This window comes from Malaclemys terrapin, chromosome 3, assembly GCF_027887155.1.
Source record: "Malaclemys terrapin pileata isolate rMalTer1 chromosome 3, rMalTer1.hap1, whole genome shotgun sequence".
NCBI classification, from domain to species: Eukaryota; Metazoa; Chordata; order Testudines; family Emydidae; genus Malaclemys; species Malaclemys terrapin.
Window position 1 is genome coordinate 162,345,034 of NC_071507.1, and position 24,618 is coordinate 162,369,651.

The window sequence follows — 24,618 nt, forward strand, 5'->3', positions numbered from 1 at the left end:
AGGGGATCATAGATACAGATTGTGGTACAAAGTTGATCTCCTTGTACATCCTATAAAGCTGCCCGGTGTTCTAGGAGTTACTACTGAGAACTTACCTAAAGAAACCTGTTCCTGTTCTATGTCCACTTTGGAGATAAGCAAATAATTCATAAGATGTTGCAGGCAAAAAATAAAATAAAATAAAATAAAATAAAATACATACTCACAGTCGGGTTGCTAAAGTACTATGGCCTGAAGAGAATAAAGCTAGGCTTACATATGTACTACTGATGCACATTTTAATCACATACATACCAGCACAACACACACTTTTCCCAATTATTACTATCCAATGAATTATAGAGACACATTTAGCTGAGACAATTTGCAGAACACAAATAAGCTTTACATCAGCATTTAGAATGGTCAGAACTGGCGCTAGAAGTTGTAAAACTGCTGTTTTCATCCCATGTGTATCAAGCTGGAAAGCCAAGCATCATAATCTTGCTTTTAAAACTCGGAAAATTTTTGAAAACAAAACCACAATAGGCCCAATAAATCTAAGCACATGTATGTGACTCTCTAATTATTGAATGTGTGTCAGCATGTCCAGCATAAAGCCATTCAGTCCTATGGAGATTGTTCAGCTCTTGCTTTATCTCTTCTCCATGATTCAAAAAGGAACAAAATCCTTTTGAACAGGAGGGATGCCTGCCTATTAGTAATCAATGTAGGTTAATCTGAAAGCCAGGCCTCTGATGCTGTTGCTCTTTGTCTTCCATAAAGCTCCTAATTCTGAGATGATAAAACCATGTTTGCAAAGACTGGGAGCAAAGCCATGATCGATAGCTTGGAGAGCAGACAGAGGGCAAAACACAATAGGAATGTCATGGGAGTCATGGAGGCTAACTTTTAACCACCCGAAGATTCACTTTAGAAACAGCCCTCATTTTAAAACAAACTGCTTCAAGAAGTTTTCTGTCAAGGCCTGGGAATGGCATGGCTGTTAGTACTTTGAATTTCATCATGTATGTCTAGCAAGATCATTGGTACGTTGCAGTACTCAGAATATTTAGATGGCATTCTGATAAACAGCATGATTCCTTACTTGGGGCTGTTACCAAAGATTTAGAATAGGGCTGTCGATTAATCGCAGTTAAATCACGTGATTAACTAAAAAAATTAATCACAATTAATCGCAGCTTTAATTGCACTATTAAACCAATTGAAATTTATTAAATATTTTTGGATGTTTTGCTACATTTTCAAATATATTGATTTTAATTACAACACAGAATTCAAAGTGTAAAGTGCTCACTTTATATTATCATTTTTATTACAAATATTTGCACTGTAAATGATAAATAAAAGAAATAGTATTTTTAATTCACCTCATACAAGTACTGTAGTGCAATCTCTTTATCATGAAAGTGCAACTTACAAATGTAGATTTTTTTTGTTACGTAACTACACTCAAAAACAAAACAATGTTAAACTTTCGAGCCTATAAGTCCACTCTTGTTCAGCCAATTGCTATGACAAAGAAGTTTGTTTACATTTACGGGATATATTACTGGCCGCTTCTTATTTATAATGTCACCTGACAGTGAGAACAGGTGTTCGCATGGCACTTTTGTAACCAGCATTGCAAGGTATTTACATGCCGGATATGCTAAACGTTCATATGACCCTTCATGCTTCGAATACCATTCCAGAGGACATGCTTCTATGCTGATGATGCTCGTTAAAAAAATAATGCATTAATTAAATTTGTGATTGAACTCCTCGGGGGAAGAATTGTATGTTTCCTTATCTGTTTCACCCACATTCTGCCATATACTTAATGTTATAGCAGTCTTGGATGATGACCCAGCACGTTTTTCATTTTAAGAACACTTTCATTGCAGATTTGACAAAATGCAAAGAAGGTACCAATGTGAAATTTCTAAAGATAGTAACAACACTTGACCCAAGGTTTAAAAATCTGAGAGGGATGAGGTGTGGAGCATGCTTTCAGAAGTCTTAAGAGAGCAACACGCCGATGCAGAAACTACACAACCCGAACAACAACAAAAAGAAAATCAATCTTCTGCTGGTGGCACCTGACTCAGATGATGAAAAAGGAACATCCGTCAGTCTGCACTGCTTTGGATCGTTATCAAGTAGAACCCGTTATCAGTATGGACGCATGTTCTCTGGAATGGTGATCGAAGCATGAAGGGACATATCAATCTTTAGCTCATCTGGCACATAAATATCTTGTGACACCAGCTACAACACTGCCATGTGAACGCTTGTTCTCACTTTCAAGTGACATTGTAAACAAGAAGCAGAAAACACTATCTCCTGCAAATGTAAACAAACTTTTTTGTCTGAGTGATTGGCTGCACAAGAAGTAGGACTGACTGGACTTGTAGACTCTAAAGTTTTACATTGTTTTATTTTTGAATCCAGTTATTATTTTGTACATAATTCTACATTTCTAGGTTCAACTTTCATGATAAAGAGATTGCACTACAGTACTTGTATTAGGTGAATTGAAAAATACTATTTCTTTTGTTTTTTTACAGTGCAAATATTTGTAATAAAAATAAATATAAAGTGAGCACTGCATACTTTGTATTCAGTGTTTTAACTGAAATCAATATATTTGAAAATGTACAAAACACCCCAAACTATTTAAATAAATGGTATTCTCTTATTGTTTAATTGCGCAATTAATCGTGATAATTTTTTTTAATCGCTTGACAGCCCTAATTCAGAACAATGCATTTCAATTACACTAAAAATAGATTGTGGCATACCTACCTCACTTAGAAGGATGCCTGATGTTTGCAAGCCAATTCAGTCATTAATAGATGTGAGTGGTGTTAATTTCCCTTAATATGACCCCTTGTACACTTTGACTACATCTACACTTGGAAAACTTACATCTGTAATTCTCCATCAGTAGTAGCAACAAAAAAAAAAGATGCTTTCTTTTTGCTACATAATCAATTTTCAAATCAGGATCATCCTCACATGTGTTTTCAGTGTGGACAAGGTAAAGCATCTGAAAAATGTGTTAACCTGATTTAAACAACAGGGCCAACTCGTAAAAAAACATTTCTTTGTTGATGGAGTCCACATGATTCACTCTTATTCTAAAGATTAAATACCCAAATACTTGAAAAAAATATTTAAAAAGTTTTAGGATCTTAAATTATGAACATTGAACATGGCTAGACTTAAAACTACAGATAACACATTTGTAAACCGAAAGGTTAAAAAAACCAAAACCTAACAACATCTGAGTCCAGGATAATCCAGGTACCAATGACATCACAAACCTCTGTGCTGTGCTTTTGTGATTTCATCAACCCTTGCAGGTAATATATGTCATGGGATATGTGAAAAAATTGATTTTTATGCATTTTTTGTTTTGACATGGATACACTCGAAAATTTTAAGTCTACACGTGATAGATCCAGATGGAGCTGCATGTACTATGTCCCTGATCTGATATTATATCTGTAACAGGACATCCCATCTCCAGAGCTCATCAGAAGTAATCACAGGAGGGAAATGATTCATGGTTAAGTGGTGATGTAAATGGTAGATTCCCACATAAAAGTCTGGAATATGGAGTCTCTCATAGACTCATAGACTTTAAGGTCAGAAGGGACCATTATGATCATCTGGTCTGACCCCCTGCATGCTGCAGGCCACAAAACCGTCCCTACCCTTTCCTTGACTCTGCTGATGAAGTCCCCAAATCCTGTGTTTTAGTGACTTCAATTGGCAGAGAACCCTCCTGCTAGAGATCCCTGCCCCATGCTGCGGAGGAAGGAGAAAAACCTCCAGGGCCTCAGCCAATCTACCCTGGAGGAAAATTCCTTCCCGACCCCAAATATGGGTCACCTCACACCCTACGTCTTCAAAATGCTCTCTTTTATTGGTCTTTTATGGGGTAGCAGCAGGGGCTGGATAGGGATCTAGCAGGTCCTATGTAAAGCATTGCAGCAGCAGGCGAAGAAGCCTCTGCTAATCTGCACAGTGTACTCATGTGCTGAAAATGATGCTCCAACATGTGTTAGATGAAAGTGTGAAAATGTTTCTGAAAATTTTCACACCATTATTCAGGTGATTTTGTTGCTGTTATTCCGTTTTCCAATCACTCCAATGCAAAATTTGAGAAAATGGCCACATTTGCAAACTTTAGATTTTTAAGGCAACCTTTTCTCAGACTGGGCCCATTATTGCTGGAAAATGGTGGCACATTTTTCAGCAACAAATACATGAGCTGTTACAAAAATTTCAGCTCAGTTTTGAGTTTGTAACAAAATGAGAAAAAATGGCAATTTTCATACACCTCTGCAGCTCAAGGAGATATAAAACATCTGTAAAATCAACCTCAGAGCTCAATAGCTATTCTCTCGCAATAGGAACCTTCAATCAGGACAACTGGGGATCCATCTTCTTCCCTTAATTGATCTTTTTGCTTCCTCTGTCCCCTAAATCCTCCATGTCCTAGATGGCTCCCCTAGAGTCGAGCACAAATAGTTTTTCATTCTGCTTGGCTGCCATCATTAATAAATGAAATAGTCCACATCCTAGTCTTCCATAATTGCACACCCAAAACTGCTATTGAAGTTTGTTGGGTACAAAAGGGTGTATTGATCAGGCCCTGAGTGGCATTATTGAATTTATGGAGAAAAAGGTTGTCTATTCAAATAGACAAACATAATAAGCCATATAAATCAATGACTTACCTGGCGACACCATAGTTTTCGAAATATTTGTAAATAGGCCAACACCATAAGACACAGCGGTGCCACGTATGTCACCAGAAAAAAACAGGTGTGATACATTTTGGGGTAGACCTCACCTGGAAAGAGAATCAAAATAGAAAAAGAATGTACATACAAATATAGTTTAAAAATTACTTTAAGTCACATTATGCCTGCAGATACTCAAGTGCAGGCCGCATTGATTATAATGGGAGATATATACATGCATCTGATGGCAGAAATTAGTCCATTGCCTTTAGATTCATTCTATTCATATATTTTAAACAGGCTTTTGCTGCATAGTAATATGTCACATTGGTGTGTGAAGTGCTATGTCACATTCCTTTGTTACATGTGTGTTAATTTTTAATCAATACAGGACGCTATTATCTAAAAGCTGTTATCCAGGTATTCAAACTCTGTCAGTTTGTTACAATGCTCTGTCTGCACTGAATATTGTAATTTAATACATCATTGAGAGGAAGCATGGTCTAATGCTCGGGTGCTAGCTTGGGCCACGGGAGACCCATGCTCAAGTCCCTGCGCTGCCACAGACATCATGTGCGACTGTGGGATGTCACTTAGGGCTTATCTACACACCCTATGGGCGTGTGGTTTCTAAAGTGCACTAACATGTTGTGTATTAACTGGTCTGTGTAGCCCTTGATGGTACACACCAAAGGCTCTTTAACGTAGCATTTTTTTCAAACAGCACCAGCAGGGTCTCCACAGACCCTGTTAATGCACTAACATGTTAGCATGCTTTAGAAATCACATCCCCCTTGAGTGCAATACTACACCACATAGTATTCTATAGAACTCTCTGCCACAGTTCTCCATCTGTAAAATGGGGATAACAGAATTTTCCTACCACACAGGCATATTGTGAGGATAAATACATTCAAGACTGTAAGGTGTTCAGGTACTGAGATGGCGATGAGGGCATATAAGTACTTAAGGTTGACAGATAAGGATGTCTTTCTGCTCCCGAGATAAATTTATAAGATATACTCTGAATTGTGGCACTTAGGTGTTAAGTATATAATGGTGCCACTTTAGTGCTGCACACCCTTTCTTGAGTATCCTTTATTACCAGCTGTCAAGTCTTGTAAGTGTACCCTGCATGTTTTGGTTTGTGGCGCTCACATCAATGATACCATCAACACCTTTTCTCTAGTAGTTTGAACATTTATTTTATTGTTAATGATAATTTGCACTTGTTTAGCTGCCATGATCTCAAAAATGCTTTACACATGATGAATTTAAATGAATTAAGCCTCACAATACTCCTGTGAGACAGGGAAATACCCTCATTCGCCTTTCACAGCCGGAGAAATTAAGTTTATGTGATTTATTGAGACCACAGGAGGTGAATGAGAAAGCTGAGAATAGATTCTTCCTACTCCCAAGGCATTGTCACCTGCCTCATCAGAGCTCTGCAGGCAGCAAGGTATCATCAGGAGTTTATGGCTTCCAATTTAGCAGTCTGAGTAAAATGGAAACATTAAAGCAGGCTAGCTAAATACAAAGCACTGATGGGTGAGGTTGGAGGAAGAAGCCAGCGTTCTCCTTTGAAGTTCAGCCACCTGCAAAGTGCTAGCGGCTGAACATCAAAGGAAACCTGTGTTACTCCTCCACCCAGGGCAATGTGCTTTGCAGAACTTTTACTTAAGAAGCTTGAATCTGTTTAGCTTCTCAAGCTAAAATAAAGCTTTCAAGCTGCCTAGTAATTATTGCAGCAGGCAGGAGGAGGGACTGGTCTGGGATGCTGGTCATTTATCAGATGGTTTAGTCCCTGCCACCATACTCAGACTGGTGCTGAATGGGAACATCCATCAGTGTTCTGAATAAAGATCAGTGGTGACATTTCAGCTGCCTAACTGAAAACACCGATCCTTCCCACACAAGCCAGGGGTAGGGAATGGCCAGGGGGAGAGAAAAGTCCTAATCTTAGATGGCCCACTACATGGGCTTTCATACAGGAAGGCGGGATACACAGGTGTGGTGGTCCTCTCTCCAAGGAGAACGGGAAGATCACCATATCTAACCCCCTTTGCTGAAAAGAGAGGGGAAAACTCAAAAGCATTCATGGGGGTAGAATGAGGAGATGGTACTTGCCAATGTGCTTATCCCACACCTGAGATCCTTGATGACAGATGCAGAGTCTCACCCCACTCCACCTATCACTCAACTGGCGTGTGTGTGTGTGTGTGTGTGAGAGAGAGAGAGAGAGAGAGAGAGAGAGAGAGAAATGGAATGAAAGATCTTTGGATTTGAGGAATGAGAGATGGACAGCCTGTTGGATGGGAATGGAGGAAGGGTCTGAAAGGAAAGGTTAGAACAAAAGTAGTGGGATAGAAATGGTGATGATCTAGCAGTGATATTACAGAGGACGTGGCTCAGCTCTCTGATTTATCAGCTTTTCATGAACTTTTGGTAAGTTTGCCCCACACATTATCATTTCTGGAATTATCAAACATATAGTCTTTAGTCAACAACTTTAACTCTGTGACACATAATTCTAGGGGTACCTGGTACTCCACTGCAGAATTTACAGCATGCATATTCAAATCTAAAGCAATGCGCCCTTGTTGTGTATTCATAATTGCAGCAGATCAGTGACAGAGGTGTGCCCTCAGCTGACATGGCCAAGTTGCGTGCATGTGTGTGTGTGTGTAAACCCATATGTAACTATGGACTGTTATAAAATCCATGGTCAAAACAGGTTCCTTAAGTGACTCCACACAGTTCATAGGTGGGACTCTTTTGCATTCCCAAATAAATTATTATTATTAGTCTGGGCTAGGCCTGAAAAATCCTCAGCCTAGAGTTGGCCGTGAATGTTCCTCTTTTTCTGGAGTGAAAGCCCGAAGCAATTAGAAAAAACTTGGATGTTGACAGAGGCTGAGCTACTGCGGCCCTTGCAGTTACTAGCAATACTCCAATAGGCACACACAGAGATCTATTAATAGAAGTTGCCACTCATTGTCCATTGTGAAGGAGTTCAAGCCATTGTGGGAAGGTGCTGACCAAAATAGAGTAGTGAGAGGATTATTATTTTATGGTATCTACTGTTTGCCAGTAGACTAATTAGCACTGAGATGACATCATCAAATTTCAGTGGTGTATGACTTTTGTTTGATGGAAGTGAATGTCCTATGGTTAGATGTATAATTTCATGGAAAAGACAGCAGTACAAACTAGGATTGTGTGATCTTCAGGTGGAATGAAAAAAGCTTCTGGTTTCAAAAAACTTCCAGGCATGTTTTATATTTTATACCCAGAAGAAAATACCTGTTTTGGAGATGAGGCACCTTTGACATCATGAACAGTACAATTGCATAAGAAATAAAGATAGCAACTTCTCCTCACCCCAAACCTGAAAACAACTATCAGAAATTATTCAGACACAAACCAAACCTTGATCTATGCACAAGTACCAGCCATTGTCAAGCCCCTTCCTACCTTTCTCCAAGCCTGCGAAATGTGGCAGGCTTTGGAACATACCACGAAGGTCAGCAGATTCTGGATATTTTGGATCAAAGGAGGGAGTTAATTACATACTATGAGGCCCTTTTTGGCGAATGCTCTCCAGGCAGCTCCCTATCATTTCTACTGAGGGGGCTGCAGCTCACGGGTCTCTGTGGATTACATCTGCAGCGCAGCAGCCAGGCATGGGGTGAGAAGCAGTCTCTAGAGTAGGCTGCTCCTGAGCCATTTAGGGCCCTACAGATTAATATCAACACTTCACATTTCTCTTAGAAACCAACAGGCTGCCAGTGCAGATCCTGGAACACAGAATTACGTGCTGCTGGCAAGATACCCTAGATAATTATTGAGCTGCTGCATTTTTTTTTTATCATTTTCTATTTCTGGGTTGATTTAATGTGTAGATCTAAACTTGAAGAGCCAAAGTCATGGATTATGATAGTCAGGTCTGCAATTATAAGCAACAATTAGGATCTCCAGGGGAGATGAATATTTCCAAAAATGTCCTCAGATGGAGAAAGCTAGTAACAAATGACAAGCGTGCTCCCTCAGTTAAAAGTGCTGGTATCATTCATGCCACATCTGCTGACGTTTCTCTCCTCCTATGAAACTCACTGCAGTTTTATCTGGATTGAGTCAGCCATCTCTCATCTCTGCCCCTCTGGCTAACGAGTTGAAGAGAAGTGGCTGGGTTGGAAGAGATAGAGAACTGGAGTTGGTATCATCAACATACTGAAAACACCATGGCCCTCCAATGGCCCTGCATACACGAGAGAGGGGGACCATTGAATTAATTTTGATGGAATGAATGGGCCCAAAGAGTCAGAGGTGTTAACTTGACCCTGCCACTGTCCAACATTAAACAGTTTCAAACAAGGTGCAGGATTTGGTATACAGAGACCTCAGTCTGCTTAGTACCATGGCAAACATTAAATGTAAAGTGTTGAATAAGGCTTTTATTTTAGCAGTGCCCCTTGTTCCCTCTTCCCTTTAGCTGTAGAGAATGTTCATAAGGAACATGAAACACCTCCACCTCTATCTGAGAGTCTTTGGTGTTAAAGATGGTAACAACTGTCCTTGTGGGGGAAAGGGAAGAAGTTAGTTGAGATGCGCTGGAGCTGTCATTGCTGCTGTTGCTAAAATCCCATCCTGACTTGGCCAACTTATTGTGTTATTGTGTTATTTAGGGCATTGCTTCTAGGCATCTTTTTGGTCACAGGATTACAGCAGTGTTGCACAATATGCAGTCTTGGCCAACTAAACTACACACTTCCCAGCCAGAATGCAGAGAGGGGAAGGAAAGAGAAGAAATAAGGTGGGGAAGGAAATGGACACACAAGGTGGAAGGTTTCAGAGTAGCAGCCGTGTTAGTCTGTATCCGCAAAAAGAACAGGAGTACTTAGAGACTAACAAATTTATTAGAGCATAAGCTTTCGTGGGCTACAGCCCACTTCTTCGGATGCATAAGGGGGAAGGATGACAAAATCCTGCATTCCAGGTGGCGGTTGGGATTTAGCTGGAGCCAGTGGAGGTCATGATGTCATCTGGGTCTCTCTCTTTGGCCTGGTCTAGTTAGGACATTTTTCAGAATTAGGACAATAAAGGTTCAACTATGTTACATGGGTCCCAGGAGATGGTGGGGGTGGCAGCCATAATGGTAAAGCTTGCTCTTCTAGTTTACTTGTCCTTCAGCCAATAGTTGCTATTAAACAGCTTGTTATTCATCCACCAAAGTCTTTTTTTTTAGGACTCCAAAGGGAGTGATGGGTAGAATAGCCCATCCCCATATTATTTTGTCCACCAGTTAGGCCTAATTTCCTACATTCCAACTTTGGTTTATTAATTATCAGTTCCACATTTGGCTTACACTGGCATGATTTTAATACACTCCCTGGGTTATATTAAAAGACTTTTCTGTCTAGACCAGTGGTGGGCAACCTGCGGCCCATCAGAATAAGCTGATTGATTGTGGGCCACAAAACATTTTGCTGACATTGACCATCTGCAGGCACGGCCCCCCACAATGGGAGCTGCGGGAAGCAGCGGCCAGCACATCCCTCCAGCTCACCACTTCCCACAGCTCCCATTGGCCAGGAATGGCGAACCGTGGCCTCTGGGAGCTGTGGGGAGCCATGCCTGCGGATGGTCAATGTCAGCAAAATGTCTTGTGCCCCACAATCAGCTTATCCTGATGGGCTGCATGCAGTCCGTGGGCTGCAGGTTGCCCACCGGTGGTCTAGTCTAATCCAGTCTTTGAGACATCTTTTTGTACCTTTTCCATTAACATTTATTGTTATAGGTTACTGTGATATCTTATGAATTGTTACACACTTTTTACAATTTGAGTTTACAATTAGGCTCAATTATTACACCAGGACCAAGATGGAACCTTCAAAACATCACATCAGAGAGCCCTCATCAGTTAATGTCCAAAGTTGCTTAAAGTAACCAATTACAATAATACATGAAAACACAATCTGATTACAATGTAACAAAACTGATCACAGTGATGGACGACTTTTTAAAAAAAAATTACAACCTTGAGAGACAATCTGATTGTATTTTAGTCTGACTTGAAGATGTTAACCAAGTTTATTTTAGCTATGTCTTGGCAATCCTGCCATTACTTTCCCAAGTGTGAATAATTGTATTATTATGGTAGTGACTGTATGCAGTGTCAGAGTCTCAGTGCGCAACTCACATGCACTATTAGTGCTGGAATTATTTCAGGGCCCACCTGAGTTGAACCCCAATAGTTCCAGGAAGTGGCCAGGACTAACTGCAACAGGAAGTTGGACTACATGAAAGTAGCCCAAATTCCAACACTGCTCAATGTAAGAGTAATCTGGAAGGACTGATTTATACTTTTTGGATGCAATCATTTGTAATAGATCATATTTTCCAAATAATGTTAGTAATGCTGTCCAGGCCAAATTCCAAACTGTGGAATGAACTGCTTTCTATATTGCTGGCAGGTTTATAAATTCTGTAGTTGTATGCAATTTGAATTGTAATTCTGGGAGATTTCTGAGGAATTTATATAATGCAGACAACTGCAAAAGTCAGGATCCCAGGAAAATGGACCAACGGTCTATTCTCTGGAGATAAATTCTGCAGGCCTGATTTCTGCAGTCCTTGTACACTTCTACCTTCCTTTGATCAATAAGAGTTATATAAAGATAAGCATTACAGGATGGGAACATTTGTTCCAATGGGGAACATTAACATGGCCAAGACACAGAGAGCCTCTTATTGCACATCCATTTGAACTTGGCTTCCAATTTACTTTGAACATTAGCAAGGCAGAGGAAGATGGAATGTAACTGTCTCTAAAAACCAGTAGTTTCAAGAACCACCATATAATTAAGAAAGAGCTTAAAGCATTGCGATATGCGGATACAGCCCTACTGTATATTAACATGCCAAGCTATTTTCATTATCTCCTGGCAGTATAAGTTCCATTCTTATGATCAATAACACACTTACCTCCCCACTGCTCATCACAAACTGTGAATAAGATAGTTTTGTTAGCTAATCCTGGGAACATACTGCTGCACTCCATAACAATAGCCTGAGGAATCATTATAATGCAGGACACAATCCAGATAACGATAATGCTATTCCTTGCCCTCTTGGCTGTGCTTTTAAACATCAAAGGGTGACAAATTGCATACCAGCGATCCAAAGCGATGCAGCTAAGTGTTAGTACAGACACAGAGACTGACACAGTCTAAGGAAACAAGGAAACATTGTGTAAACTTTTCTGATTTTTAACCTTGAATACAATTTATATTTTCAACACCATCAGAAATCTATTTAGAGTTGATATCCCATGATCAGGGGCTGTTGGACAGTGATTCTTCCAAGAAAAACAAATCCCTTTTTATATCACTTGATACAAAATTAATATAGGCCTGAGTCTGCCAGCTTAACTCATTTTCAGAAGTACATTAATCTGTGTGTAATCCCATTGGAATCAACAGGACAACTCACAGACCACTCAGTTTGAATAAGTGTGGCAGAATCAGGCCTCATAAGAATAAACTCATCTGTCTTATACTTTGAAAGCATTATTTGTAAAAGCGTATATTTTTGCAATATGAAAGTAAAGCTTTAAACCCACTAGCTACATCTTGCTTTGTAGGAGACATTATCTCGTTTGATGTGCTATGAACCTGTATCTTCATTGTGTCTTCCCAATTTTCACAAAGGCAATGGGCAATCACAGTCACATAAAAAATAATCCATTTGTAGTTGATAAAAATAGGATCATTGGATTTTTCCACTGGCTACAAACAATAAACAATTGCTCATTTTCTTCCGCTCAATACACTGGGTGACAGTTTCACGTCCTTTCTGCATTCAGTGGGGTCTTCCAAACCAGGTGCAGGCCAACAGTTAAAGTACCAACAACAATCTCATGTAGTAGTGTTGTGGGCTCTGAAATAAGTTGGGCAATTTTGATTCTATGCAGTGGAGCAGAGGGTAACACATATCCATGGATCAATTCATGGTACTATTATACACGACCAATACTATGGCCCGTGCTGCACCCTTTGGAATGTTGTGTGCACTAGAGGGCTTGATTCTGACCTCAGTTACACCACTGTAAACCTAAATTTCCATTGAGTTACTTTGGATTTACACCAGTGAAAAGGTCCAAAGATTTACCATACTGGAACGTCCCATTGGCCATTTAGTCTGATGAGAAAAGGAAGGCACAGTTGTTAATCACTTCACTGGAAAGGGCCTCAGAATTGATTTAACTTAATAATTGTGAATGGCAATAACTGATGCTTAACTGGGAGAGTATGAGCAAATTCCGCTGCCCATAGGGACATTTGGTTATTTCTACATAGCACATAGTAAGGCGTATGGAATTCTGAACTCCACTTTCTAACTACAGAGGTCCAGATGCTCTGTCACCCGGCACCTTGGGTAGTCATTATGTTCATGCAAAGTGGGCACAAAATATCACTGTTCTGATATTTTAATATTTTATGTCCACTTTGCATTGATGTAAATGACTATACAAGGTGAAGAGAATCACAGAATCTGTCCCTGTGTGTTTATTGCCTAAAAAAAAAAGAGAAAAAATACTGAGAATAATATTTATTCAGCAAAGTATTTTATTTAATGTTATGTAGTTGGACATTGAAAGTGGAGTAGCTCTTAAATCACAATGTCACAAGTCCCAATTAAGCAGATTCTACTGTACTGTTCCTTTTTGACAACAACAGTGGTATGGAGAACAATACCTGTAAATAGGGGATCACCTTGCAGAGGGTCTGCCCAAAGAACCAAGTTTCTGTGATATCCACTACTAACGTGGCTGGAAGACAAGTGATTGTGACAAGAACATCAGCCAGGGAGAGGTTTACTATGAAGTAGTTGGTAACTGTCCGCATGTGATGGTTCTTCCACACTGCAATACAAACTGAATTTGCAAAGAAGGGTTAGTACATTTGAAACAACATGTGGAAGGAACACTTCAATGGGACAACACTTTACAGGAGCAACAAGTAATCGGAGGATGCAGAAACATTTTCTGAAGAAGGTTTTAAATATGTCAAATAATATAAATATGTAGGGACAGTTAATTTTCATTTATAGTGAACAGCCTGGAAGCATGGAGAAATAGCTAGAAACAAGGAGGAGCCAAAGTCATGTGACCAATCAATTGTCCACAGACTAGAATTTAGGAATTGTTGGTTTGATCTGTAGATCAGTTTATTTTATTTATGTTATTACAGGTACAACAGCATGCAGTAAATTTTATACAGTATAAGGCTCCCAGAAATTAGTTTGTTTTTCCTATTGATCCAAACTGTAAAGCTTTATAAACCAGGTAAATCACTCTGACTACATCTGAGTGCAGTAAATCAATAAATCAGTAAGCTAGCAAAATAAAAATTGAGGTTGTGGAAACCAGCTTGAGAAAAAATAGCTTTGTGTAATAACCTAGGACATAAAACCCTAAGAGACTGGGTTTCTGAATATTTTTGATTTCTCAAGTGTTAAAAAGATTTCCATTCCCTCTTTTAAAACTGACTCCTACAGTCCCCAATCCACCACCTCAACAATTTTACCACCACCGCAAATGTATTAATCCTTTGGTCACAGAATGTCCTTCTGTCTTGAGCAGAGATGGGTCATGTCTTCAAATGTCAAGCTGGATCCAAACTTTCCTTAATTTCAGGGATTCAGTGTTTGGCCCAATTTAGATATATTAGCTAGATGAGAAGTGCAGATCTGAATCTGAACTCTCCCAATAATCAAAGCAGGATTTCAAAGTTTTAGTCTGGAGACAGCTCTGGTCCTGAGCTCACTAAAACACACATTCAGACCTCAGGTTTAAGGAGAACACAGTCTTGAGTGAGAGTATTTTGTAATTTAAATTACAAAAATAAGTAAAAATAGTAGGGTTAAAAACAGTTGATACATACTACCAATGTATTTGTGGTATCTGTAGCTGGTAACCATGAAGATTATGGCAGAGGAGATGCAACAGGTTACAGGGCAAATGCACACTATGCTCTCTCATGAGCCTTATTCACACTAAAGAAATTATGCAAATTTATAAGATTGTTGCTGACACCACTTTAGATTAACTGATGTTAACACCGAGGCTCAAGGTATTGTAGGTCAGTGGTTCTCAATCAGGAATCTGGGGCCCCCTGGAGGGCTGCAAGCAGGTTTCAGAGGGTCCTCCAAGCATGGCCAGTGTTAGACACGCTGGGGCCCAGGGCAGAAAGCCAAAGTCCCACCAGATGGGGCTGAAGCCTGGGGCTCTGAGCCCTGCCACCCGGGACTGAAGCCAAACCCTGAGCAACATAGCTTCACGGGGGCCCTGTGGTATGGGGTACCAGGCAATTGCCCTGCTTATCCCCTAACGCTGGCCCTGGCTTTTATATGCAGAAAACCAGTTGTTGTGGCACAGGTGGGCCATGGAGTTTTTATAGCATGTTGGGGGGAGGGGGAGCTCAGAAAGAAAAAGATTGTGAACCTCTGCTCCAGGCTATATGAATTTTACTTTCGTTTTGTTATTTCCCTTAAACAAAAATAGAAGTAACCCAGCAAAGTGGGGAGAAATTGCACTCTACAAGGACCAAACTTCTGACAAATTGATTAGTAGTTGTTTGTCTATTTGTCTGTCTTGTCTTTTTAACCTGTAAGTTCTTTGGGCAAAGATCCTCTTCCTTTCTATGTTTGTGTGGTGTCTAGCCTGATGGGACCCTGACTGGAGCCTTCAGGCATTACCATAATAATTAACAAGATCCCCAACAACCTACCCTTGTAAATGTGCAAAGGAAACTAGTATGTCTGACAGGAGGTTGTAATGAAAAGCTTCTGGAAAAATATATATATTACATCTACATAGCAATACACTAAACTGGTGTCTGTTCTAAATGCTGCCATTGCCCACCTGCTCAAGTGTATGATGATGTTCTCTGTTAGATGTGCCCTAGAGAAGAGTAAGTCTGGACACATATACCCTCCAGAATTTTGCTTGTGAGAGTTACATTAACTGGACCCTGCTATTTGGAGGAGAAGACTAATCCCAGCACATTAATCTGAGCACTGGGATTCTAGATTACTTCTTACTGAATTTGACTGCTTTAATAAGTGTATCAGGTACACTGCCTCCCCCCCCCATTCTTGGTATCTGCCATGCCCAAGGTCTTCAAGGAGTGCTGGGTAGAGTCTCCAGCCATCTTACAGCTTCAGTGCGGCTACCAGGAAAGAGCCTCTGCCTTACAGTCCAACAAATATTTGTCTGGGGAGGCGAAAAGGAACATCAGTATGCCACTGAACAGGCTCTAACCAATAGATAGGGGAACTTCTTCCCACTTCCACTGCAGCCAGATCTACAAGGAGACTGGGGCACTTAGCACCCATATAATCCTCAAAGTAGTATGCTAGGGAAGTGAAGCCCTTGGAAACTTCAAAGCTAGAATGGTATGAATTAGGTAATGCTATCTGACCTTACTGCAGTGTACAGCTGGCTGTACAGCTGAGAGGGTATATCTTTGTCACCCTTCCCAATTGGGGAGTGGGGTGGGGAAAGCAGTGGCTTCTGTCCCCGAGGATTCTGGAGTTGGAAGAGAATGGATCTTACTCTGTAGCAACCCCAAAGTACAAGACAGACAAAGTGACCATCCGGCCTCCCTGAAGCCTCTGGGAGAGCAATCTCTAGGTAGGGGCACAGAGCACCAAGCCACATAGTACGAAGATGAAAGGAATATGAGGCCTGTAAATGAGTGAAGATTTGGAAGAGTCCTGTTTGGGGAGACGGGGGCACCAGCTATACAATAAGAATCCATCCAACTCTACCAAACTTGTTTGGACTTTGGCTGATGATGATCAAGGATCCTAGAAATCTATTTGCCATAGGAAAACATGGAATTTGCATTTTTACAGAGAATCTTTTGTTTTTACATTTTGTGAAACAATAAAAACATATATTGACTATTCACTAAATTTTACTGGAATTTACATTTATTCAATGCGTGCAACCTCCTCTTGAGGTTGATTTTTGAATGTGCTTTAAATTTACAGTGGAGCCTCATTTATTCAATTGAATTAGGACCAGGATCAGATCTGCTAATCAAAATTGGGATAATCTATCCCTTATTTTAAGATGTGGAGGAAGGCGGGGGTGGGGGTGGGGTTAGTACGCAGGCAGCAGGTGGTTTGGTTAATACGGAAAGCAGGATAATGGAAGCTCAGATAAATGGGGTTCTACTGTATATCAATAAAACATTCTCTTCAACTTATACCTATTGTGACAGACCCAGACCACTGGGGTAAAGGAGTCTGGTAGAGGGCAAATATACTGGTCACTGGATGAGTAGTTTTCTGTTCCCTGAGTGACCAGAGCAGGGGCTGCACTAGAGTAATCAGGAACCTGCTAGAACCAGTTACGGCAGGCAGGCTAATTAGGACACCTGGAGTCAATTAAGAAGAAGCTGCTAGAAACAATTAAGGCAGGCTAATCAGGGCACCGGAGCTTTAAAATGGAGCCACTTCAGTTTGTGTGTGTGAGGAACTGGGAGCAAGAGGTGCAAGGAGCTGAGAGGGTGTACTGCTGGAGGACTGAGGAGCACAAGTGTTAGTAGACACCGGAGGAAGGTCTGGTGGTGAGACTAAGGAAGGTGTTTGGAGGAGGCCATGGGGAAGTAGCCCAGGGAGTTGTAGCTGTCATGCAGCTGTTACAGGAGGTACTATAGACAGCTGCAGTCCACAGGGCCCTGGGCTGGAACCCGGATTAGAGGGTGGGCCCGGGTTCCCCCCCAAACCTCCCAGTTAACCTGGACTGTGGGTTCTTCCAGAGGGGAAGGTCTCTGGGCTGTTCCCCAACCCATATGGTGAATCTCTGAGGCAAGAAAATCTGCCAATAAGCGCAGGACCCGCCAAGATAGAGGAGGAACTTTGTCACACTATAGATACTCTGGCCAGGGAAACTAAAGTTAAGCATTTCATTTTAATTGCAGAAAAACATGGATTTTTATGGGGTTTTTTTAATCAGAGAAATTAGAGTTTTTTATCATGCAAAACTAGGATCCCTGATGATGATTGAAACAATAAAAGGATCCCTGAACAAACCATGATTTAATGTTATATACAAGCCTTTCAAACAGCCCTAGACATATTGCAGTGTAAAAGAAAAAGTTGGGAGAGACAGAGAAAGTGGAGAGGGAAGAGAGTTTCAGATGGGGAAAAAAGACAAGAGGAGAAGAGATTCAAAAAGGAGAGAAAAAAGGTAGGAAAAGGAATAAGTAAATGAGAGAAGTTCCCTTTGAAACCACAATCCTACCCAATCTGTAAACATCTCAGTGCTACTCCACTCGAATCTCCCTTGCAATTTTTTTTTGCTCTGTTTTAGTTTTGATTTTACAAAAAGAAACAAGATCTAAAAGGAACTCAATTCAAAGTGACTGCTGTTCTTATCTTTGCCACATCGTGTCAGTAAAAGCTTGGAAACTATAATGAGTTACCATGCTGTGCCCTGTTTAGAAGATGCGCTGTAGCTCTATCAAATGAATCCATCATAAGACTGTTTTGAAGAGGGTTGATTGCACTGAGTTTGAAGTTTGGTGAGGAGATACATTATGGATTCCAGCCATAATTCACACAGAATGCAAAAAACTTCACTGTCTTCAAGGGGAGCACAATGAAGGGAAATAGATTACTCGGGATGAATGCAAATTTTGCCAGAAAATATTTATGAGTACAGAGAAAATGGCTTACAGGGAAATCTCATGAGGAATTTGACTAGAATTTACAAGTGCACAACAAATCCATCTCAAAGATTAAATTTGAGAAAGATAGTCTGAAGTCCATATTGTGTGAGTAAAAAAGGCTTCAGATACTTCATTACATTCTATTACAAAATCTCAGATGTGACAGTAAAGTGGGGCTTTTAGATCCTGTGTTCTACCACAAGAGATGTGCTCCCAGAAGTTTTAAATGTCCTGGGATATTTTAATGATAGTTGTGCAATGCTACATACTTGATTACTGTAGTACATTGTATATGAAGTTGAATTTGAAAACAAAATGAAGACTCCAGGCTAACGTAAAATGCAGCTGCCTGCTCCGCCAAGGTTTAGACTGCTATCATTACACAGAGTACGGGCTATAGTCCCTCCATTGACTTCTACTATGCTTCTGCTGTTAGTGTGTGATCTAGACACTAATCCTAAACCAGTTCAGTAACACTTCAGAAGGGTCCAGCTAACCTCTCATTCAATGTGTTTCCTTCCAATTTGACCTCTAAACCCAAATAAAACCATAACCGCTTTGGCATATTTTTACCAGAATTGCCACAGTTTATATAATGAAAGGTGCAGTGCTGAGTTATTTTGTTGACCGATGCGATGTACAAATCTGGATACATACAAAGAATTATTATTTTCTTCTTTCTTTATCACATGCTTCCTTTACTTCCTCCTATCCAATTTATTCAGTGACATCACATTCACTGGTTGAGATTTTACAATAAACTCCCATGGAAGTGATTCTGATGTGGCATCTCCAAATGTATCCGTTAGGAAGAAAAGAGGAAAAGCTTCAATTTTACACACGTACATTTTGATAATCAGCAACAATGGGATAAATGCATTCTGTTAGAGGAAGAATGCCTTTAGTGATACATTACCACCACACCACTTCCTGGTGCTCTACTCTAGGGACCCCTTGTAAGTTTCATGGCTTAGTAATTTTCTAGCTCAAGCTTGTTCTGCTTGTGAGATCTAACAAATCACATCACAAGGTGGCATGGCTGCAGTCTAGGCAATGCTTAATTAAAAAACAACCCACAAGCTTTAATAATGGTCACACTTAACTGGTCATCTGCTGTAGTAACTAAATAACACTATGTCAATATTTGCAGGATATAGAGAACACTGCTAATACCCAAGTAATATTACCTATGAAAGATTATTTGGAAAGATTGTATCATTACCTAAAATCATTTTAAGTGTTGTTAGTGCATATATCTCATACATATAATATTTTACCACCTTTTTTGAAAGCTATAGTATGATTTTTCAGATTCTTACACAACTCTATATATTGTGTGCAAATATTTATATAACAACAGCTCAGCATAAATCGGGATACATTTTTTAAAAAGTCTATAATATTGTGCCCATTATACACTGTGGGCATAATTATAGGTGCAAATGATTGTTTTTAGACAGCACAAGTTAGCTAGCTGTCTAAATGAAACAAAGTGTTTCTGAAATTGATTACAAAAACAAAATGAGATTTTGGATTGAGGCCCCTTCCATAGTTTCACCTATGTCTATTTATCTAAAAAAGAGTATTCAAAAGGCAGTTAATTAGTGGGTTGTTTTAAGGAAAGAACCCTTTCCATTCATTGTAATAAGAATCAGTGACTATGAAATGCTTCTTGCTGGTACAAAATTATAAAGGAAAAAATAGCATTAAATCGAGAACCATAGCTCAAACCTCAAAACAGACCAAAGCTGTGTTTATTCACAAACATTTGCTGAACCATAAAAATTATAAGTTTTTGCATTTCCTGATGTGGGTTGGGGTGATAGTAGAATGTCACTCTCACCATTTATCAAAACAAGTTGAATCAAGAAACACTACAAGAAAGTCTTCTCCAATGAGATTTCCATATGAACATTTTGGTAGTTTTACTACCAAATTTTCTATGCTTAGCCAAAGTGAACATCCAAATTTTGAGGTATGCTCATCATCATCTTTAGGTTAACTTTGCAAAATGTATTTTTTTCCCCCCAATGAAATCATCAGATATACAGAAAGTGCTACAATGTAAAAAACATTCATGTTCCTGTAGTAGAATGTATGAAGACAGGGAGAAAGAGAGAGAGAGAGAGAGTGAGAGAGAGAGAGAAAGAGCGCATGAGACACACCCACACCCACACATTACCAAGCTTTAAAATGCTCTTATATTCTCTTCTAAAAATAATTTCTATGGCCTTTTCATCCCATACAATGACACAACAGGAAAAAAAACCAAAAGTTACATGTGGAGGGAGCAAAAGTTACAGGAGGAGAGAGAAAAATTGTTCTTATCAACCTTTGAGGATAGGAAACGAAGCAATTGGCTTTAATTGCAGCAAGGGAGGTTAAGGTTGGACATTAGGAAAAACTTCCTAATTGTCAGGGTGGTTAAGCACTGGAATAAATTGCCTAGGGAGGTTGTGGAATCTCCATCATTGGAGATTTTTAAGAGCAAGTTAGACAAACCCCTGGTCTAGATAATACTCAACCCTGCCATGAGTGCAGGGGACAGGACTAAATAATCTCTTGAGGTCCCTTCCAGTCCTATGATTCTATGTCTTAAGATGCAAAGTGTTATAAAGTACAACAAAAATTATGTGATGTTGTCATAACTATAAAGGGAAGGGTAACAGCTGTCCTGTGTACAGTACTATAAAATCCCTCCTGGCCAGAGACTCCAAAATCCTTTTCCCTGTAAAGGGTTAAGAAGCTCAGGTAACCTGGCTGGCATCTGACCTAAAGGACCAATAAGGGGACAAGATACTTTCAAATCTTGGGGGGGGGGGGAAGGCTTTTGTTTGTGCTTTTTGTTTTGGGAGGGCGTTCGCTCTCGGGACTGAGAGGGACCAGACATCAATCCAGGTTCTCCACATCTTTCTAAACAAGTCTCTCCTATTTCAAACTTGTACGTAAATAGCCAGGCAAGGCGTGTTAGTTTTCCTTTGTTTTCTCAACTTGTAAATGTACCTTTTACTAGAGTGTTTATCTTTGTTTGCTGTACTTTGAACCCAAGACTAGAGGGAAGTCCTCTGAGCTCTTTAAGTTTGATTACCCTGTAAGGTTAATTTCCATACTGATTTTACAGAGATGATTTTTACCTTTTTCTTTAATTAAAAGCCTTCTTTTTAAAGAACCTGATTGATTTCTCCTTGTTTTAAGATCCAAGGGGTTTGGATCTGTATTCACCAGGGAATTGGTGAAAGTTTCTCAAGGCTTCCCAGGGAGGGAATCCATTGGGAATGGAGGCAGCGGGACCAGAGCTAAGCTGGTAGTTAAGCTTAGAAGTTTTCATGCAGGCCCCTACATTTGTACCCTAAAGTTCAAAGTGGGGATACAGCTTTGACAGATGTTATGCTGCAATGGACCGTGACGATGTGCAGAAGCAGTTGTATATGGACTATAACACAACAAAAGTGGACTTGATGCTGGAAATAAGAGCGGTGTGGTCAGGGCCAAACTCCCGGTGATGCATGCTTTCATGCAAGTCAGGAAAGGAAGTAAAAGGATCACAAGTCACAGGGAGCCAATGAAACTGTAACCTGTCCCTTCTTTCCCAGTGCATCCTGGCTGTCTGCATAGAGATAATACTGCTGTGGTAACATTTGGCTCATGTTTTAAAGGCTAGAAACTTTAAAAAATGAAAGTTTAGATACTAGACAATTCTATGGCAAGGGACAGTCTATATGGCAAAGTTTATGGCCACAGAATTGCAATATACAGAGGGCCGTTGGTCATGGTTAAAGATATTTGGTCCAATTCTGGTCCTTAACATTAGAAAATTCTGTTGAAGTGAGTTGTATTAGGTACCTGTGATGCCCCACGCAAGCCCTGCGCTTGGAGGAAAGCCAGGGAGTGCTAAGGCCTAATTGTTGATGAAATCCAGCTGGGAGAGGAGCTGGACAGGGTTTATAAAGAGTGAAGGTTGGCAGTAGAGGGGGCTGCAGTGAAGTGATCCTGCGGTCACACTCCCTGATACAAGGGGGGAGAGTTGGATCCTGAAAAAGGCAGGGTAGGAAGCAGTCAGGTCTGAGAGGGACAGACCTGAATTGCGGGTTTGGATTGGAACCCAGTGTAGAGGGTAGGATCGGGTTCCCCTAGCAGCTGCTGCGGGAGTGCCACAGTCAGCACAGTAGAGATGGAGACTTCCTGGACTTTGAGGAAGGAGACTCTGATGAGACCCGGGAAGGGAAAGACAATTGTGATTTGGTTGGAGGTTTAAGCCATGAAGGAGAGGTGCTGCAGCTCTGGACTAGCGGGAGAGCAGCTGCAGAACAAGTGCCTGGGGCAACAGGTTGACAACCACCAGAGAGGCACAAAGAGTGGCAAGCTAATTCCCCAGGTGAGCCATAAGGAGGCTCTGTGGAGCAGTGAGTAGTAGACCCCTTGAGAGCTCCCCGCCTTCACTTGTCAGACAACCCACTGCTCACATTAAAAGGGAGGGTGGAGTGAGAATATACTAGGTAGCTTCACCATAGGACCAAATCTTTTGCACCAAAAATAAGCAACCACCGCTTTGCTCAATTTCCCTTGTCCCTCCTACATACACATGTGCATATGCAAAGGGCAATAGTAGACAGTGTGCACAAGTGTTCGATATAGTACTCACCATACTAGCCAAATGAATGTACTACAGCAGGAGCCTCACCCTCTGGCACCAGGAAATCCAGTTGAGACAGACACCACCTAGGATATGTCTACACAACAATGTAAGTGCAGGCTTGAGCCTGGACTCAACCCTAACCCCCCTTGAGTCTACACACTAATTGTGTTAACCTAAGGCTTGAACCTAGGGTTCCAGGACCAGCAGGCCTGAAGGGTCCAAGACCATGATAAGCTGGGACCTAAGGTCTGAGCCCTATTGCTTTCCTGTGTGCCACACGACCCCAGCTTGACTCCGGTCCTGGAAGTCTTGTATCCCAGAATTCCTTGGGGCAACTTCCTTAGTCCTCACTGTGCTAACAATCTGTGGTACAGACTGTTGCATGCTATTGCAAACAGCAGCAGCTCAGATCAGTGTTAGCCCATTGTCTGCTGAACACAGGTCTGCAAGCACACACTCAGAGAGCCTGCAGGGTTTTCAACTGAGACCGATCAGAAGAAACTTTTTGCAACGAGAGCTGCTTCCTGGTCAAAAGAGCACAGCCTGATTTTGGTGCATGCTGCTCAGGTGCCAGAGAGCAGAGCCAGAACTAAGCAGCTGCCCTGCAGGGAGGGGGAGCAGCGGAGCTCCTAGCTCAGCATGGCCAGGCAAGGGTGGCCCCCCAGCACGCCAACTGCCCCCCCTCTCTGCTCTCTGGCCCCCCTGTCTTCCCTGGGGCTGCATGTGCAGGGGTTCCAGCGCAGCATGCAATGTCATAGTGACAAGTGGGAACCATCCCCAAAACCTCCTGTGGTGGCGGCTCCAGGTCCTCCTTACTGCTATACAGAGCTTGCCCAGACCATGGAATAAAGCTGACAGGCAGGAGGTGGTTCCCAGCTTCCAGGATGTTGGTGATCATCCCTCCCCCGGCCATGCTGAGCCAGGAGTTCTGCCACTTCCTCTCCCTGCGGGGCAGCCACTTGATCCCCACTCCAATCTGTGTCCCTTGCTCCTGGGCTGCCCGGGACTGTGTGCGCAGAGGTGTCTGGGCAAAACTTCCCTATAACCTCCTGGGGATTCCTTATCCCTGCCTGCCACAGTGCAGGGATAATGGCTCTTTGGGGGGCACTGGCGTACACTGCACCCCAAGCCCTGGGGATGCACATCACTGCTCTGCAGCCAGTAACAGCCACCCTGGGGAGTGTGCGTTTTTCCTCTGAAACTTACATCTTATGTCACGCTTCAAAACGGACAGACAACAACACATAAAAAAACAGCCAAACAAAAACTCCTTCATTGAACGTCCCATTTTAAAAATGAAGAATTGAAAAGGTTCATTTTTAATAGTTTAACAGCCCTGGAGACTAATGTCCTGATTGTCCTCAGAACAGGTGCACACGGGCATCTTTCTGCCAATGTGACTCAACCTAGAGGTGGAGATCCCAATTCTCAGATTAGATCAGTGGCGTTCAGAGGGAACAGTGAACCATGGCCACTGGGAGCTGTGGGCAACCATGCCTGT

The 24,618-nt window shown here is 41.2% G+C and overlaps 1 protein-coding gene across 1 annotated transcript in view; it reads right to left on the reverse strand.

The window, feature by feature from the left end:
* HCRTR2 (hypocretin receptor 2) overlaps window positions 1–24,618 on the reverse strand; it is a 56,617-nt gene that overhangs the window by 13,369 nt on the left and 18,630 nt on the right. The window contains exons 2-4 of the mRNA XM_054023795.1: window positions 13,496–13,674; window positions 11,724–11,967; window positions 4,731–4,846 (exon numbers count right to left, since the gene is read on the reverse strand). Of these exons, the coding sequence (XP_053879770.1) occupies window positions 4,731–4,846; window positions 11,724–11,967; window positions 13,496–13,674 (539 nt within the window). The remainder of the gene's footprint in view (window positions 1–4,730; window positions 4,847–11,723; window positions 11,968–13,495; window positions 13,675–24,618) is intronic.